At 40.1% G+C, this 20,568-nt stretch overlaps 1 protein-coding gene across 2 annotated transcripts in view; it reads right to left on the bottom strand.

Annotated features, from left to right (window-relative positions):
• The window catches only part of colec12 (collectin sub-family member 12), a 29,274-nt gene extending 8,706 nt beyond the window's left edge, over positions 1-20,568 (bottom strand). The window contains exons 1-10 of one of the 2 annotated variants that reach the window (XM_026373987.2): positions 20,068-20,568; positions 18,999-19,049; positions 8,567-8,689; positions 6,426-6,512; positions 5,287-6,330; positions 4,621-5,169; positions 4,343-4,485; positions 4,144-4,253; positions 3,887-4,002; positions 1,804-1,814 (exon numbers count right to left, since the gene is read on the bottom strand). In XM_026373987.2, the coding sequence (XP_026229772.2) occupies positions 1,804-1,814; positions 3,887-4,002; positions 4,144-4,253; positions 4,343-4,485; positions 4,621-5,169; positions 5,287-6,330; positions 6,426-6,512; positions 8,567-8,689; positions 18,999-19,049; positions 20,068-20,074 (2,241 nt within the window). In that variant the 5' untranslated portion in view covers positions 20,075-20,568. Of the gene's footprint in view, positions 1-1,447; positions 2,336-3,859; positions 4,003-4,143; positions 4,254-4,342; positions 4,486-4,620; positions 5,170-5,286; positions 6,331-6,425; positions 6,513-8,566; positions 8,690-18,998; positions 19,050-20,067 lie in introns of those variants that run through there. The other variant, XM_026373958.2, reaches the window with a different exon arrangement.

Below are 20,568 nucleotides of genomic sequence, written 5' to 3'. Positions count from 1 at the left end.
CCGTGTCGGGCTAAAACAGTTTTTATGGACTGTAATTGATCTGTCACACTTAGACACCAGCTGAAGCAGCTGATCCCTGCAGTAAACCAACCTTCAGCTACAAAATTAACGTGGCTGTAAAAAAAAACAAAACAAACAAACAAAAAAAAAAAACATGTCATCGTCAGGTGATGGTGGTCATGTGACGCTCCTTCATCCCGTTACAGCTGAGACTCAACAGAGTAACGAAGTACTTTTACTCTATTACTGTACTTTAATTTTTACTCCACTCAGAATTATACAGATACAGAAATAATACAAAATATAATCCATTACTATGAGGACAGATCAGCTGACAGTAATACTAAAGCATACAGGACATTTAAATCACAGTCATAAATAAACTTTATGAAGTCAATCTCTCTTTGAATCTGTACATTCATTAACTTTAATAAGGCCTGAGCATTAAGATTATGAAAATATTGTACTTTAAAAATATAATGAAGCACTAGATTGTGATGTATTATTATTATTGTATAGATTAACTAATAGTTCGTACATAAAATTACAAAAAGCTGATCTTTTTGGTGACTGATCCGTGCAGATTTTCTGCTTTACTTCAATAGTCATGTAACATTTGTATTTTTTAACTGAAGTACTCAGGTTGCTTTTATTTAATGTTTGATTTTGTTGAAGATGTGAAACAGTTTATTATGAGAAAATGTAAAAAGAAAATAAATGAGGACGCAGTGGTCTGTGTATATTTTAATTGTTTGGTTTAATCACTAAATAAATATTTTAAATATTCCTGTTGAAGCGTCTTTATGTTTTTATCAAACATCAATATCAAGGTACTGTGTTTGTACTATAATAATTGTTGTTGTAGACCTGAACTGAGATTGAGGATCTAAAACTACACCTACTTACTTCAACAAAACAGGTCATATGCCCCAGTACCTTGATTCGTGCAGTTGTTCTCTCCACTTCCTACATTTACATAATCTTTTATTTATTTTTCAGCTCAAATTATTCATATTTCTGTTGCCCTGTTTTACATGTTATATTTCTAACCCTGTTGGTGATGACTGTTGTTTATATTTAGTCAGTTAGAATTAATTGTTTTCATAGTCAGACAAAATAAACAACTTGGTGTATCACACTGTGTATTTAATGGCTCACAGCACTAGATAGCTGCTATAATTCCATCCAGACAATATTGCTTTAACATGACTGGTCACCTTGTATAAGTAAAAGGCTCTGATATTACATGTCATGAAAAAATAAGCTTAAATAAGAAGTCTATACTTTACTACTATAATCAAAGCCATCAAATAACCCTCTAATGTCTTACTGTACAGTGGTTTAGTAAATCAAGGCATAAAATAAAAATCTATGTGAGTCGCATATTGGCAAATATATCTTTCCTTTCTGAAAAAGTTGCTTTCATGTCTAAATAAAAAGCAATGACTCCAAACATATTTCCCACTTTATTGTGATACAAGTCTTGAACTCAGTACTGTAAATTAAGGCATAATGAGCCTTGAGCTTTAAGGATTACATTAATCTGCAAAGGTCAATCATCTAACATAAACAACTGATTATGCAAATCCTAAACATGTAACATATTTCACATATTGTATTTGGCTAAATTAATAAATCAGGACAAAACATTACATATTGTTAATGTGACATACTTAATAAAAGTCATACTGGCAGTCTAAAGTCTAAGAAATACTGTCCTTCAGAAAACAGCAGCACTGCTCACACTGAGCATCTATTATAAAAACGTATTCATTTCAGATAGTAGAAAGGTTAAATTTACACTAACTTCAATTCTGTGCATGATCTATTTGCAGTCATTTATCATCATACTTATCCTTTTTTCTGAATCAGTGAATTATTTTGACAGTATAAAAATAGTTATATTTTATTATCAACACAGTCCTCTTGTGTAGGTTTATGTTTGTGATTGTAACAATTAAAATGAAAGATATAAAATAAAACATTAGGAACTTCAGTCTAAACCAACAATTTGTCTTTTGTAAAATATTATTTACAGATACACCTGTACAACAGTGGCAGCACCAAATAACAACTTAGCATAACCTAAATGAATGAATACTGTGCATTCTTCTGTTTCCTTCAGTACAAAATCAATGTGTTGGCTCTGAGCTCGTTCTGTCTTCGGCAACATACTGTGTTGTAAAGTGCCTCTCAGACAAAAATCACGAGGCTTGTTCCGGCTTTGTCAGAGTTCTCTAATCATCCAGATCTCTTCCTTGTATCCTTCAGTATCCTGGCATCAATTTCACCCTCTTCACTCTCTTAGGTAGATGCTATAAGACCGAAACCTTTACTGTAAAGAGAAGAACAGAAATACAACACGTAGGATCTATTAAACAGCTTTACAATGTCCTTCCAATATCTACCATCATCATCATAAATGTCAAGACACAGCACTCTGTCTCACAACCAGCTCTCTGGTATCTGGCATATCAAGTGAAAATTTAAAACAATTTAATGTTCTATAGTAGACGTGAGATGTGCATTTATTAAAGCATTCCTAGATTTTCCTTATTGTGAACAAACCAAATGAGAAGTTGGGTCATTGTCTTTCATAAACTCCTTCTACAGGTTTGAACTCAGCCATTTTAATAATAATTATTTTCTGCTTTAACCCTTCATTTGTAGATCCTGTGTTTTCAGGGTCATTGTTCTGCAGCTTGTCCATCTCAAGCAACTCCCCATGGGGAGATAACTTGAAATTTGTCATCAATGATGAACAACCATGGTTCAGAGACAGCAAAAAAAGCCCCAAATAAGGAGCCTGCTAAACCCGTGGATATGATTTCTGCTGCAATGCACACAGAATATCCTTTCAGTTGCCTTCTGGCTTATCCCTGAGCAAACTAAACATAGACAGAAATGGAGTTGTTGCCAGCACACACCGCTGTTGTTCAAAGTCCTTCTGATGGTGGACTCACGAACACAGCCACTGCAAGAGAGGCCTTTAGTTTTCTAGAGGGGGTGAACCCTGGGGCTCCTTGTGATAACACTTCTACAAATCTATGTTGATAAGATCATAGTAAAAACACAGATTTAGCTTCATAAATTAAGGAACTGACGTCCTAGACTCTGGCTTTAAATTTCCCTGGAAATAAATTTCCCCCTTCAATTAATAAACAAATTTGTGCCTCTGCATTTTCCATGGTAGCTGATGAGGACAGTGTGATATTGCCAAAAAACAGAATAAGAGGTTCTCTTCATTTAGTTTTCAAGATTCATGTGAAAATCAGATGACGTTGTAGGTTACACAGTGTTTAAACAGAAATAGGGAAAAATGGTTCATCAACTTTCAAACACTCTAGTACAGATTATTCTCCTGAGGCCTCCGTCTATGTCCAAGTCCAAGTCCAAACAACTAAAAGCACATAAAGAAGCCACACTGCTGCACTAGCTGACATGTAAATTTATATTTCAAGTGATTAAGTGAAGCTTGATTTAAGGTCATTTAGTCTAAAGCTGTTTTTTAACATCAAACATTAACTGTCATACATCATTTTTTAAATTGTCAACATGACTGAAGAGTAATGGTGCTCATAATCATGGAAACATGGGCCTCTACATTTTCCAGGGTAACTGATGAGGACAGTATGATATTGCCAAAAACACCAAAACAAGAGCGCAAGAGTAGTTTTAGAAATCGTGTTTTTTGAGTCAATGCAATTTTTGGCGCTCCTCAGCACCTGCACTGTTTACTCCTGCAGGAAAGTTAGAAAATATGCACTGTAACGAACTAAAACATTGCTAGTTTTAACACCCACAAATTCAATTTTCTAATTTAACATTTGAAAAGACCTGATATACAGGAGGTACTAACATTCAGAGGCACGTTCACAGATGAAACCAATGCGGTCAGTGCAGTAGAAATCATTCCAATTGGCATTATGGATGAGGCCAGCACAGTCCTCCCCCTCTTCATGGCCATGGGTCCAGTTATCAGGCTGGCCCGGTTTCCACTTCCTGATATGAACAAAATTAAAAACATGTATTAAGACAGAAAGTGTTGTAATGCATACATTCATAGAAATATGATGTTTTGTACAGAATAAGGCAAAGAATCAGGTCAGAAATCATAAAAACACAAAAAATCAATTTTCTCACGTGAAAACCGGTATCGTGCCATCCACCCACTTCCAGACGTTTTCCTTCTCCCTGTCAGTAAGGCCCAACCAGAAATAGCCTTTTCCTGCAGCTGCATTTCTCACAAATTGCTAAAAATAGAAAAGCAAAAGACATTTTACCATTTTTAATAATTCTAAATTGTTTGCTTGGTTCTTTAATAATAGTTTGTGTTATTTACCTGTTCATCATCGTCATTGATAATGAGCATGTGAGATGACATGTTAGTACAAAACTGGTGGGCTTCATCAAAGTTGAGTCTCTGAGAACCAGAGGAGAAGTAGTAGCAGCTCTCTCCAAACTTTCTGAACTCAGGTGGGCAACCTGGGGCAAGTCATAACAAAAACGTCAAATTACATAAGCTAAAATCCACGAAGAAACCATTTTCACACAAGGTATTATTAAAAGTACCCCTGTGCAGGATTTACTAGCCATGCTGTGTGTAATCATACAACTCACCGGGTGCTGATGTAGCAGCAACAGGGAGCTGCACCTGCTTGGATACAGATACTTGTGGTTCCTCTTCTTGCTTGAGAGGTTGAGGTGGCGTGGGGCGTTCGGAGGCCCGAGTGGGCTGAGGAGGCGTTAAAATGATAGAAGGTGCAGGCAGCCCAGGTGCCCCTGGAGGACCGGAAGGCCCGATAGGTCCGACAGGCCCTTGTGGCCCTTGTGGTCCTGCTGGTCCTCTGAGCCCCGGTGGCCCTTGTATTCCTGGTAATCCTGGTGGTCCATTCCTACCAGGAAGTCCTGGTGTCCCAGGATCCCCTTTGTCACCAGTGCTTCCAGGTCGACCTCCAGACCCTCTTGATCCTTTAGATCCTGGAAGACCCCGCACCCCGGGTGCACCCGGTGGACCTGAAGCACCTGGAGGTCCAGCAGCACCTTTCTCTCCTTTGGGTCCCACCAATCCTGGTATCCCTCTGTCTCCTTTATCACCCTTTTGTCCCGTCTGGCCCACTGGCCCCTGGGGACCCCTGTCTCCCCTGGAGCCCCTTGGACCTGGTGGACCTAAAACAACAGATGATGACTAAGGTCTTAGAGTGTTTCTGCACTGTCAGAAAGGAAACATTTCTTTCCTGTACTTGGGTGTAGTTAAATAAATGATCTATACATGTGTGTTATTACCCTGCAGGATGGTGAAGTTGGTGATGAGCTGTGAGTGCTTCCTGTCCACCAGCTTCATCTCCTCCATCACCACAGACAGGTTGTTGACTTCTTTGTCCAGCCTGGCAGCCAGCTCGTCCTGCTGGGCACGCAGGTCTTTGCTCTCTGTGCTGGCATCTGTCACGCTGGTGTTTAGCCCCACTAACAGGTCTGAATGTCGCAGCACTGTCTCAGCACAGGACCTCAGACCATTCAGGTCGGAGCTGATGGCGCCTAGAAGCTGCGAGGAGAAGCTGACATTTCCTGACAAAAGGTCCATGTTGTTTTCATGTCTGTCTAATCGTGTTTCCATCTCATCAAACTTAGATGAAGTGGTGTTATCGTGGTCTCGCTGGTGGTCCATCAGCTCACGCAGTCTTTGTTCATGCCCCTCAGTGAGAGCTGAGGTGTTCTGGATGTGGCTGGCTAGTGTGCTGAGCTGAGCCCCCAGGTCATCCAGAGCGTCGCCGTTGGACCGAGCTAGAGCCGAGTTGTTTGCTTCCAAAACCTGAAGGTTTTGAAATTTTTCCTTTAGCCACTCCGTGTCCACCTGGGTCTGTCTGGCTGTCTGCTGCAGAATCTGATAGTCGTTCTTCAGTTTTTGCACTGCCTGGCCTGCGTCTTCGACTGTCTTCTGCAGAGCACTGAGCAGATTGCGCTGCTGGGACTGGGAGATGTTTAGTGCATAGACACTAACCTGGGTCTGGCTCAGCTCTTTGACCTGACCGTGTATGCCTAACTGGAGCAGTGCAGTTTCTTTCTGGAGGTTGTTTATCAAGCCACCGTAGGAGGTCAAGGTCTGATTGAGCCTGCGCAATGAGGTAGCATTGCCTTCCAGAAAACTCTGCAGGGACACATATCTGTGTTGCACATCATCTCCCGTGATCTGAAGCTCGTCGAGAATATTCTTGTTTATATTTGCCTTGAGGGCAATGTCATTCACTTGATTCTGCAATGTTTCCAGATGTGACTTGAACGTCCTGATTTCACTTGTGGCATTAACTGACTTCTCTCCAGCCTGATCATCTGAGAAGGTAACACACAAAAACATTTAGAGTAAATGTAAGAGTCAACTTTGAATATCATAACTAATATTGTGCTAATGAATAGTACTTAAATACCTAGTTTCTTTAAATCTGTCTCCACAGCATTGATCTTGCCTCCATAATTCTGTATCCCCTCTGAGACACTGTCCATTCTCTGGACTACTGAAAGATAAAACAGTAAGTACAGTATACATTTCGGTACATTTCACAATTTCACATAAAAACTTATACAATAAAAAAACATGTACAGGTAGAGATTAGAGATTGAAACTAGCTCTACATCCAAGTGTTTCTTACACAACCAGTAATATTAATCCCATTTACAATAACTCTGGCAAGAGCTATTCTACAGCTTTAATGAAAACTTTTACTTATGGAGATTTTAAATACTTCTACTTTAAAAAGATTTTACATTCTAAACCTTTACATGGAGTCCTTCTCTCACCGCTTACAGATCTCATCAAACCTTAAACTATAAACTCTGAAGGACGTGTGTTCAGCTGTGTATGGACAGCAGAGGGAGCTGCTGTATTCACGTCCATTCAGCACAGAACTGGAACCTCACACATCAAATTTGATCACAGGATGTTGAAGACAGTGAAAGTTTCCTAAGATTTTTTTGTAGCCCAGCAACTAAATATCTATTCCTCAAAAACATTTTCCAATTTTCAGAGAAAGTTCCACTTGATGAACATAAACAGAGTCAAACACATAATGAATACCACACTACTACACTACTGCCTCACGACTGCAGCGAGAGTCCATCCACTCTCCGCCATGGTTTGTTTTTCTGTCGGTATGTGGGCGTCCAAAAACTGCACTGGAAAACATCCTAAGCTTTCACTGTTATCATTCCAGAAGTGACAAAAACACGAAACAATAACATGCACTTGAGACAAACAAAATTACACAAGCCCAGTTTTGAGGATATATTGGTTAAATGCTGGCAGCTGGAGTGTGCAGCTTGAAAATATTCAATTTCACTTTTACTCTAAAATGCTAAACTCGAGTTAAAATACTGTGCACATTTGTTGCTTAAGACATTTAGTTATTTAAAATATCATATTGCTCTATTCTTGTAACATACTGTCCTTCCTGCACTCTAAAATACCTCCTTATTTCCCTTTGTTAATCTTCTCATACCCCAATGGTCCTGTATTGGAAAAGCACTCTGATAGGACATTATATAACATGACTAATTTGAGAAGGGCTTATTGGCTGCCTATTGTGACCTAAGGTATGAGCCAAGGTATGAGAATTAGGCAGTTACCCAACATGAGGCCCAGCAGATTATTGCTGATCCATGGTGCAGATGCAGACCTGGTGTAGTGACACACCAGGTAACACAAACAAATAAATTCTTAACATAATGGGCTATCAAAGGGTCAAGACTAAGAAATATCTTAGTCAAAAACAAAACCCAGAATCCAGCTGGTTGCTCACAAAGTCTATTTTAGTGTTCAAACTATTTTGGACACTTGCAGCCATTTGTGAGTCAACCTGTGGTTCATGAGACAGCAAATTGCTACCAAGCCATAAAATCTCCTCTGGGTTGTTAAGCCAGAGTTGTTACTGCATGGTCATCTGGTGTACATTAGAGCCAAACCATCAAAATCACTTGGGCTCCACGCTACCATAGACTCGAAGCTGGAAACCCAAAAGAAATCGTGACGGCACTGACGAGGTATTATGCAGATTTAGATCTACAGTAAATCGTTGTGTATAAGGTCTATCCTATCTTTGCCCAAACACGTTTTGCATGATTGATTTGGGCCATAAATGTGTAAGATTGGTCAATACACAAAGCACATTCCACGCTGATGGCCTTTGACATGACTAGAATTCCTTTCTGTTTCTATTTTATGGTACTGCCTTGGCTCAAACACCGAAAGACAGCAACCATGGGTTGCAATAAGGACAAAGTTGTGCAATAAATATGTTTCCTATTTCTGGCTATTACTAGTCTCCAAATTATATCAGTTCAGTGGAAAGTCAACAATGGATACTGTCAAGAGACGCTCTTCAAGTAGTAAATCTTGCTCTAAACTCTAACTTGGTTGAAGTTAACTGTTCACTTTGTTTTCAGCAACACATTCATTTGACTTTCATCAAACTGTTCAGACTAAGAGAGACTGCACATGGTGAGAAGAGGACATGGAAGGAAAGAGGAAATCTTGAACTGCACTAAAAGAAATGTAATTATTTAGTTCCCTTACCTTTGTATCCAAGGACAGCCACTGCTATGGTGAGCAGGGCACAGAGCACATAGAGGAGTCCAATAGCCGCCCTCAGTGCCCAGTCATTTTTACACTTTGTGCACTCTGTACCCTCCTGAATTCCTGCAACATGCAACAGGATCTGTGTCACAATGCATTGTACAGTACACAGTAAGTGCAGTTCATTCTAATAAGTGTGCAGCATTGAGAAATAGTAACTATTATTGAAATTACATGGGATGTTTTTTCATTTCATAACTAAGTTTAGTACTTCATGTCTCACGTGGGACACACTGCGCTTTTCTTCAGCCAAGTATGAATTGGAAACATTTGCCCTTATGAATAGGCAAGAGGACTCACTATGAAACTTTCAAAACACTGCACATATGTGATGCATACCACGGAGAAACTAAAACAGTACTATTCCCCTTCTGTGTCATTCTTCACTGGCATCTGACCTAAAACCATAGTGCGCGTTTGGTCCTTTACATTACAGATGTGCACTACAATGTTAAATATTATTAAAAATTATACATAGGATATTTACTTGACTTTGTTACCAGACACGCCACTCTAAAGGGTAAAACGCTATTAATACTGTGACACTGATACCAGTACATTACAGCCTTCGTCAGGGTGTTACAATAAATAAAAAAATAAAAAAATACAAGCACAGACACTTAAGTAGTACAAGACTTGACACAAAATAAGTGCAGATAAGTGAATGGAAGAAAGGCAGAGCTTTACAGGATCAAGAGCCAAATCAGAAAGGCTGAGTAAACAAACAACAAAACGAACTGTAAAGTCATTACAGAAAATATAAATCAAGAAGTGAGACGACACATTACATCTACAAAAATCGAGTTAATCAATGCATCTGATTGCTTCTATTTCTTGCCATCTTTGCCGTCGCAATGTTTTAACAATGCCACTAATCGAGCTGTTCAAAACATGCCCCTTGGCATTATGGGTAGGTCTACTGTTGCCACTAAAGGAACAGATGAAGGTTCTCCAGCGGCAGTGACACCTTCATATGACTTCTTCCCTAAGGCAGAATCAGAGATAAAGCTTTGTCCGTATTGGGACATGGGACAATCTGTCTCCTTCCCAGTCGGGGGTGGGCCAGGACCACCAGAGGGGCACTGGAGGGTGGCCTCTTTGGCTTTGAACCCACACATCTGTGCAAACATTGCATCTGACCACCTCAAAGGGGCCCAGCCGCGGGGATGTATATGCAGGCCACTGTTGTCCTTACTGAAAGCCTCATGTAGGGACCCAGTGGATGGCTCCATTAGAAACCTCCCCCGATCTCCTCCACCACTGGTCCTGCCTACATGCTGCTTCAACGCCAACATCAAGGGATGTAAACAAGGCTGTCCACAGGTCTAGGGTCAAGAGCAGGGCAGGAGCGGTATTTCTGTATTAATTATGCCATTATGATTATATTAACATCAATTCTTAGTTGCAGCCATTTTCAGCACATTTCAGACTAAACAGCTTTGGTACCTTCCGGATGTAAGGGAAATAATTACACCACCAGGACAGTGCTAGGGTGAAAAAGTAAAATGTAGTATCAGTTATGTAACTCTGAGCCTTAGGAGGAGATTTAAAAGTTGCAAATGATGGAGAACACAGTATTTTTCCATAATGACGAATTAGAAATTCAAAATGCTCAGTTACCTTTGGGATTCTGAGTGGAAACTCAAATGTTCACGTTATTTGTCCATAATGGAACAACATATGATGGTAAAATAAAAAAAAAGGTACTCTAACTGTCATGACTATAATCTAAATGTGTCTGCGCAAATTCTAAAGTTTCCAAGAGTTAACATGTCACTATTTAGGCATCGAACCCAGACTGTCATGTTCTCTTAGTAATGATGCCTTCAGTGGACTAAATTCATTCTGGGCAGAGCAACCAGTGGTTCAGTCCAGGGTTGCTTGCAACATTTTCCCACTGCTTGTCACTGGAGTGTTTTCTGTTCCCCTCCAAGGGATTTTGCTTATACAACAATTCTGTCAGCAATGTGGTACTTGTAATGAGAAAGAAAACACACTTCCAAGGTAGCTGCAGTATTCTGTTACACAGTATCCCGACCGAGAATAAAACTACTGCTTTTCCATAACAATGCTAGATTTGGGCTACAGTACATTTCAGACTTTACTCATACAGAATATTATCCTAATGATGATAATCCAAGTATGCTCCGGCAAAAACAATCACATATGTCACATATGAGCTTTTTAAATGGCTAATATGAAATTTAAATTGGAAATAGATCCTTAACATCCACAAGTCACCAAATATTTCACTTCTTCTTTGCATGCCTGCTTGTTAAGCTTTCGTGTTACAACCCAACATGTCCCCCATTAGTCAGTTTCATAAGGACCTTCGTGATCTACTGCTTTCTGTATATAAACGTCCACAGTACATAAACATGCTGACAAATACATGTCATGAGCTGAGTGAAAATTGTTAAACCAAACGGAGCGGTGCAGAACACGGGAGGCTTTTGAGAGTTGAGAAGCTGGACAGCAGCCAGGACGTTCCAGTCTACATGTTGGACTCCTGCCACATAATCCCCAGAGCTGAATAAATACCAGAAAAGCCTAGAAAGACCAGAGGCATGGTGGAGGATAGTCTTATATTATTGTCAAGTGAAAACCATTCACCTCCAGTTTTTGGGGAAGGGTCAAAATGGACTCATCAGACCACATGACCTTCTTCTTCCATTGGACAGTTCTTAACCCATTTTTAGTAGTTTCATCCATCTCCTTTAATGTTTTCTTTGCACAATGCCAATTATTTGACCCTTCTGAAACAGGTTAACATCTTTTCCACCACCACAGGATGTGTCTTCTGGCCTGGTTGTTTAAGAAATGAGAAGCTACTCACTGCATCAGTTAAGGTTAAATAACTTGTTGCCAGCTGAAACATAATAATCCATGCAGTAATTACTGACCTATTTGCTTAGTTAAAACAAGGCTAAAAAGACGCTGTTACACTTGATCATTAGATGTGATTTAACAAAATGTAATTATGGGTTGTAATAAAGTGCTTCCAAAATTGACCTACGGGGTCATTTTTTTATGGGAGGACCGTCTCCGGGAGGCCTGACCTTTCCCTCTGGTGCCATCATGAAGTTATGATTCTATGGTTCTGAGTAAAATGTCTCAACAACAAATGGATGGATTGCTTTGACATTTGGTTCAGACATTCAAGTCCCCCTGATGATTATTTTTTATGCCACTGATGAACTCTTAACCTTTCATGTAGCACCTTCATTGGATCAGATACTATGGTGTGAACAAAATCTACTGACATCAGCCACAATTACCAAATACCAATGTGCTAAAATGTTATTGTCATTAATATGGTGAGATTAGCATTGAGGTCAAAGCACTACACACTGCTGTATACAGTAAAAACTATAGTATAATAACTAGCATGATTGTTTATACTCTGTCTTTCATAACCTTGCTCTTTGGAAAAACATCTGCCAGCAGCAGTGTGTCATTTGTATAGATCTCAGAAAAGATGTACGTGATAAATTACTTTACGCCAACTTTAAGATCAAGTCAACTAGTATTACAGATCACAAATTTGCCTTCATTTGTATAACATCCAATAGCATTGTCTTTCTTTAGGTAGACACTTCATCATGTAGTGGGACAGGGATCAGATTGTTAAATCTATAGTTACTTGCCTTGCCTATCTTGCCTTTAAAATCAGACTAATAATAAGAACTTTCATTCACTGTCCTGAAAGTGAAGCCAGAGACGGAGGGATTAGGAAAAGGACAGAAAATCTAGCGTGTCATCTGTGAAACTGCTGCATTTCATTTGGATTCTGGGAGGAAAAGACAGAAATCTCAACACCTCTTCCCTTATTTCATGTACCTGCTATAAGACCTGCCTGCATGTCACATCTCACTCTGGACTGGCAAAGGAAATTTCCATGGCAGCATAAAGAAAGCCTGTTCACTCTTAAGCTTTTTATGTGTAAAGAGTGCGATATTATGTTATATATACAGTACCTGGGTGGCTACCACAGGAATTATTTCACTCCAGAGTTTTTCATTTTGTTTCACATGAAAGCCAAAAACCAGTAGCTGCACAGACAGGCCATGTCTCTCGACTCCACCTGGATGGAGTCTGATGGATCACAGTGCTGCAAAATGCTGAATTTTGCATATTTCCTGAGGGAATGCACATATTTTTCTTTTTTGTGGTTACATTACTGTGTGGTATGCATCTGTCTACAAATACAACAATTACGCCCAATTGTGGTTCATGTTACACTTTGTAATTTCCACAATCTGCCTTGTACTGAAATAATTTGATTTAAAGTCATTGTTTCAACAAACCAAAACACACACAAGTCGACATGCAAAAATGTGAATTAAAAACAAATATATATCACAGCTTAACAATGTGGAGAAGACGTGTAGCGCAGACGCCATCATTAGGCATCAGATTCCAAATGGAGGAATCCATTGAAGAATATTATTGGTTGCACATGTTTCACATTCATCACAATTCAAACTACAACCAGTTTGAATTTTTAAATGAGCGTTTGTGTTATTTGAAGAATGTTCATATGCAGACGAGATGAGATATCTGTTACTTCACATGTTTCACCATCTTAGTATTAGCAGTTCAGAGTTGAGTATTGTCTCTTCCTGTCGTTGTTTCTGTGTTCTGCACTTGAACTTGAGCAAATAAACTGGCTAAACTGCAGTCCAATGTAATGTAAGCATGTTAAGATTGATAATGGTACTAATGCCTAATGTTAGTTTAGCTTGAAGAACTTCAGAGCCTGATTTCTGTCTTAAGACAATGTTAAACCTTTAACAAAGTGCACTGGGGTCTGGCCCTTACAGCTACCACAGTATTATTTGTCGCCAACTGGAATGTTAACAAGTAAACACTCTTCAACAGGGGAAGTTACCACTGAGACAAATTGCTGAGACATTAGGGCCCTTGATTTGCTGAGATAACTTTGCATGCCTGGGCTGTGCTTTTTTCACTCTCTGCTAACAGGTTTATGACACTTTAAATTGGGTCCTGGACCTCTAGAACATCTGGACCTTGTTATAGCGGAGCCAAATCAAAGGTTGCATGCCAACATTAGATACATCATCCCTTTATGTCAAGCATCACAGGAATAATGATAAAGTTTTAACTTTGGCTATTTTGGGTTTTTAGCACTTTCCAGTTTACTCTGCAAAGTTTATATAACTACAGGCCCTTCAAAACTCTGGCGTGCTTATGGTCATTTGCAAGTTCCATGGAAGTTGTGCAATAGCAAGACTGTAGTTGTAGTATAATAGTGTATTACTGGCAAACTGAGAAAATATCCTTCAGTGGAACGGACTGTTGAGGAAAAACTTTATGGTGCACATCTCGCTGCTGCTTTTATTTTTTTTACATTTTTAACATTCATGGAGCCTAATTGGTAGAGAAAACTGTTAGATGGCCTATTAAAAGTGGGATTCAGATCGAGTGAAGCAGCAGGCATGGATCCGATTAGATCTGGTTTTGTCATCCCATCTGTACCTAGTTAGAGGATGACAGACTATGATAAATAGGTCGTATATATCGTAATCCCAAGAGACAGACTTCTAAGCACGCAAGTGTGCCTCATAAACAAAGCTGGGCCACTGTGTTGGGGATACTATGTGAAAAAAAACAACTTCCAAAAAAAAACCTTTTGTGTTCCAGTCACCACTTTCCATTGTAAAGTGAAATCCAGACTTGACTGTGTGTGTCTCCTGCTCTGACCGTGCATAGACAGCTGGAGTCACATCTGCTGCCACAAGTTTTTCAGGGGAAGAAAACAACATGTAATGCGGGTCCTCCGTGAGCTGGCACGCAGAGATGGTGTTGGCAGGCAGGATTTTTTTAATGTAACTGAGAATTAATATTCCCACGGAAAGCTGTAAAATCAAACTCTAATAGCACCTGCACCGACACTGTTAAACAAGAATATTTTAAAGCAGAAACACACACACACTTGACACTACATGATATTTCAGCTTGACATTTACAATTCTCTCATGTTTAAAATAGAAATATACATTCCTGCCTATAAAGACTTACTGCATTTTCTCTGAGGTGGCGGTGGTCAACAAACTGACCCAAACCAACTGTGACGTACTCCTTTGAACTATCTACTAGTTTATACTATGTATCGCACTTTGCATTATAATTTTTTAGCATTTCTCCAATGAAAAAGCAGGTATTTTATTATTTAAAAAAACTTTGCATGATTTTAGAAAAACATGGAAGCCATAAACCAGCTTTATTGGCCTGCGTGGAGAACAAGAGACCCTCTGGCTCCTCCTGCTCCAACCCTGCTCATGTTCCAGTCTTGGCATGTTGGAATGAGGTAATTTCAGAGTAAAACAGGACCATGTGAACCTCAAAGAGAGAGGGAGAAGAGGGGGTTGGTCATTGAACTTCACTTTCACCATGTCAGTCACAGTGCATTAGCATCTACTCTGTGGTTTGGTTCTTCTGCCTTCATTGTGGTGCGTTTAAGTGCACTTCTACAAACTTCCAATCTTCAATTTAGAACACTCGTTCTTTAGCAGTCCCAGTCCTTTGTCTGTCCTTTGTTCACAAACCAATCATAACGAAATTAAAACTCCAGGATGTAATAAAAATTACCATTTTGCTTGTATTATTGTGGATGCTATGGAGCAGAGGCTTCAGAGCAGTGACTTCTACTCTCTGTTTTTACTTGTTCCAAAGAACAATTTCTTTTTGGAGCCGCTGGTAACAGCAAGGCCAAGGAAAGTCTTTTTGTAGATGGCCTTCTTTTTTTTTTAAAGGGATTTGATGTTTTCAATACATAAATTACTCTGCATGACTTACTGACAAGAATTATTTGGTAAAGGTGCTTAAACAGTGACATCCTTTACATATTTTGCAGTATTATGCACTATTATGCACCTTGCTGACTTCCATCTACAATTCATTTATTGAGTAGTTGTCACATTAGACAAACTAGTCATAATATGTAGAATACGCACAGATTGCCAACACATTAAATGTGGTAATTATAAAAGACGCCACATGGAACAAGCAGTGGCCACTTCAAGAAAGAAAACAGCTTCCTTTAGTGAGTTAAGTGATTTACAGAGTTAGGCAACACGCACAAAGGGATCTACAAGAAAATATGTTGTAGTTTCAGACCAAATCCTCCAACAACAACAGGAAACATGTCCCAGATCTTGCTATTTCTCAAGAACGCGTTTTGTCCAATTAATTTTCCTGTTGCCAGCCCTTCCTAATTTCAACCTCACCACAACGACATGAACACAAACTGAGACATATTTTGTCATGTGGGTTAAGAATATTTAATCACACACTCATTTGGGCCCGAAACCGCTGCTCAGGTGCCGAGTTAAACACTCCACGGACCATCTGTACACTTGGGTTTTTGTGTGGTCACGCCTGCTGGGTGGCCTGCCGTGGAAGCACTTAATATACTGAATCAGCAACAACCACCAGCCAGCCTGATGATCATCAGCCCGAGCCTGTCTGAGTTTCTGCTGTGCTACATCCCATCACCGTCCAACCAAGTCTGGCTTTACTGAAAGATACTGACCACAGAAAAGATCTACTGCCTGCTCAAACCAGTGCGGTTTCACTGTGGCCCATGTCAAAACAGCAGAGTTATCTAACGCATTATAAAAGCACTGTAACGGTATCCTGGTTTGAGACCTCTGAAACTTTTTTATTCTCAGTTTGAAATTGAAAATCAGGAACATCAATAATTGTTTAGATGCAATTTCAATCCTCAAATTATGAAAAATCTATCCACACAAGCACAAACATCTGCTTTTGTGTAACGCGGGTGAACCAATACTTCCCATTTATTTCCTGAACTACTGCAAACATAAAACTTGAAGGATGCAGGTGTCTTCAAGCAGACTGATATGTTTTTCTGCAGTAGGTGTACAGATGTCAATACACAAACATATGCCTGACTGAGCAGGCATCCAGCTGAGTCAAAGTCTCCAAAACTACAAGTACTAAAGGATAAACAAGAATAAACAGTGAGCGATCTGTTGGTTTGGGGCCATCACAAATCATAGCCAGAGCAAATGCACCACGGCCAGGTCTGAGAGGTGGATAGAGAGCAGCACGGTGACTCACAGCAGAACAAAGACAAATACACATTTTTTATTCCATCTTTCTGCTGTTTTTCTAAGAGAGGAAGCAGCGAGGTTGATGTTGGCCCTCTCTGGAGTCGAAAGACTTCGATTAATTAAAACCCTGCTGCAGCGCCGTGCGCAGAACTTCTTCATCTGGTGTGTCTGAGACTGTTGAAAGAAAATGGAGTCAGACACTTCAAATATTGTGAGTGTTGCTTTTTGTGACGAAGCCAAAACCGGCTGTGAATGAAGAGCTTAGCAAACATCCATTATGTGAGAGAAGACGCCCAATCAGATGACAGCTGGTTGCAGGCATGTCATTATCTTTGGCCAGTAGATCCCCCCAGGGACACAGAGAACAGAGTAGTGTGAAGATGTTTAGGCCCAGTTTGGTCTAAAGAACTACGGCTAAATATAAAACCATTTACTGGCCTTCAAAGCTGACATATTTTATACCGAAAATCCTCAGCGGTGTGAAGCCAAGACATTTACAAAAGAAAGCTCAAGAGCACAGGAGTCTGTTCAAGTGACCTGCAGCTGACCTACGCCTGTCTGCCCCCCCATCCTCACATGTCACGTGTTGTACTACCTGTCTTCATCTCTCTTTCTGTTACCCCACCTTTTTCTACTTCTTTCTAATACTGTACTTTATGTTGTCTTCCTCTTCCTCCTCCTCCAACTCGCTCTGCTGTTTATTAAAAACACAAGCAAGTAATCTTTCATTAGGACGACAGAACATGCAGTGCACGCATGCACACCCTGGAGGGGGTTGTAAGTAACGGGCAGGCGTTCTAAAAACATTCTCTTCTAGTAATAAAGTCCCCGTAAATTAAAGCCACTTGCTGTTTTGCTCCCAAAAATAAGTCGGGCAAGGAATGTGAGTCCTCAGCTGAAAAAAAAAAACTGGTGACGAATGAGTCGTCCTTGAAAATGAAAAATCATATTAATAAAAGAAGAAAAAATAAAACACTGCTAACTAATGAACACTGAAACGAAGAAGGCTGCTGTGAAACCAATCAACAAATAACAACCTTTTGTAAAATTGCCTCCACTTGAGGTTTCTCTCTTCTTCCATCCCCCTCTTTCCTCTCTTCATGGCACATTGCTGACACAGCACAGCCCAGTCATGGACCCTGCAGGCCCACAATGCCCACTCCCTCTCCACCTCTCTCACACGGAGCGTATAGGCCTGCACTGAATAAACTTCCATTATAGACACAGGAAGCAGCTCAGCAACTTCTCAGGTTTGAACATACTCTCTGTGGGATAACAGACCTCTTGTGGAAAGCAGATGTCAAAACGAGTCAAGGACCTAATTTCACTTCGGAGTAAAGACATACGAGAAGCACAACATCAGACTTCTCAGTATTTATACTAGACAAGTTAAAGGAATGGCTCAACAGTACATTTCTAATAGCTGCCAATGGAAACCCAGCGTCTAAAACAACCTGTTAAAATATAACTCACTATGTGGCAAACAGTTTTATTGTTTTATGCTTTATGAACAGTTAGTAAATATACTAATTATGACCGAGTTAGGAGAGTATTCAGCCATGATGTGGAGAAACTGAGTGAATACTTAAATTACAGAAGAGCATTATGCTGTTGGTGAAACTTTCAATGCACAGGAGTTATTTTCCTTTAAGTCTTATCTGCTCCAGTACAGCTGCTCAGTAGGCAGCTAAGTATAAAGTACAGATGTTTGTGGTGAATAAACATTTTAATGAATGGAGTATATTAAACTTTCCCAAAGAAAAAGAAAATCCAAACCCAAGAGTTGTAATATCAAACAACGTGGACTCCTGCTACACTCACACTTTCTGACATGACGGCTGCTGAATGCTTGGGTGACAGGATTACTCTACAACACCTCTTAAACCAGAGCGACCGCTGTTAGCATTTCAACCCAAAGTGAGGAAACCTGATCTTTGTTCTGGGACAGAAGCAGAAGAAAGTTTTCACCAGTGACTGATTCGTAACACACGGAGAAGTTATGATTCGTCACAGATATGCTATCAAAGAGAGAAAGATACAGCTGCACATCCAGATTCATTCAGGGAATTACAAGAAAAGACAAAGATGTTTTGCTTTCAGACCAAATTATCTTGTTATCTTCTCCCCTTTTCACCTTGGAGACGACTGAAGAAGAGTTACAGCCAAGCAAAATGTTATTTAAGCTGTAATATGGATAATTGGTATCATATGTATTTGTATGAACCAGAGAAGCAGTTTCTCATGTGGATGTCGAGAAGTCACGTGGTACTTACCAAACCTCTTATAACCAAAGGACTGCACTTCCTCCTCATCAACAAAGTCGTCTGGAGGGAGAAAACAGGCAAATATGAATGAACTGTGAACAGATACAATGACACACCACACGTCCAACAGAGCTCCAGTAAACAAATCTCTCTATCTATGATGCTAAAAGCAGTGAGGGGCCGCCATTTGAGAGCATAGGCTCTCCGTTAGAGATGCATACAGTGAAACCCCAGTGAGTTAGTGCTGTTTACTCATATTTTATACCTGTTAATCACCAGACAGGTGCTCACTGGATAGTTAACTACAACATGTCTGTGTGTTTTTGTGACTGTTACCAGTATGTAAATATAAATCTTGCTTGGTATCATCTTCTGGATCCAGACACTGCACAGCTTCAGTGAAGTAAACACACATATACGTAGATTGTCCCCCTGAATTACCACATGCCAGTGGACACCCACATTTAGTGTGAAAGCATTTTAATTTGTATTATTGTTCTAACGTGGACCACAAGGTGGCAGGATTCATTTTATATAATATGGGACTTGTTGAGCTTTCACGTTTGCCCATTGTGCGCAGATGAGGACGCCACACACAGTGTAAAACACCAGCTCACCACACCAGAGAATCACATCCATACAAGCTTAATAAAACTTGTGAACCCCAGACCACCGTTACTCATACACTGGTGGATTTCATGCAGTTTCATTGCAGCAGGTCTTTGGATCAAGTAGAGCAGCTACCTCTGACTCACTGTTTCCCTCGTTTCTTTGTGCCAAAACAAACTTTTAAAATAAAAAGCACAAGTCTTAAATAAAATAAAATAAAATATAAAGAATACAATGTTGAATTATAGAATAGTTAGTGTCGGTTGGTGTTTGATGTGCAGCAGCGGCCAGATGCAAAACAATCCCAAACAGTGAGTCCCTTAACTGAAACCAGATGTCAGACGGGAGCTGGAGCCCACGCATTCCTCACGTCTGAGCGCAAGAGCGCAGAAAAGTGACAAAGAAAGAGCGAGATGACAACAAACTATCATCAGTGCGTTTCCAAATGTCTCTCTCCAGATGTGCCTACCTTTCATTGTGCTTTACAGGACTCTACAGTTGTGAAGCTGTTGTTTGAAGTCACATCCACAGCATCGCAATGGCATGTGCCCAAATGCGCCCACCTCGACCGCCGCAGCGCCTCAGATCTGCGAATATCCCGAAATGCTCCTTTATAGCAAAAAAGAAAAACTCAAAACTCCATCCGAAACACTTCTAGCTGGGAATGACCTCCTTCAGGTAACGTCGCTGCTGCACCTCAGATGCCACAGGAATGATCTTTGTTCAAAAGGGGGAAAAAGTACGTAGGAGTTACACAAGCAAGTGGAAAAAAAACGGATCTTATTCTATTTATGCGGTGGATTGAAAAGATGCTGAGGTGTGGGCGTATCCTGGTCCAGCTCAGCACTCCGGTGGTACCCGCAGCAGTAAGCAAAGTAGCTCAGAAAGTGAAGGGACCAAAACAGGAGAGGAAGTGGCGCGACCGGAGAGCTGCTCGGAAAAACCACGTGTTCCCACATCTGTGCGCACC

Source organism: Anabas testudineus, chromosome 17 (genome assembly GCF_900324465.2).
Source record: "Anabas testudineus chromosome 17, fAnaTes1.2, whole genome shotgun sequence".
Lineage (NCBI taxonomy): Eukaryota > Metazoa > Chordata > Actinopteri > Anabantiformes > Anabantidae > Anabas > Anabas testudineus.
The sequence above is the reverse complement of the archived record's forward strand: the minus strand, read 5'-3'. Positions and strand labels throughout refer to the sequence as shown.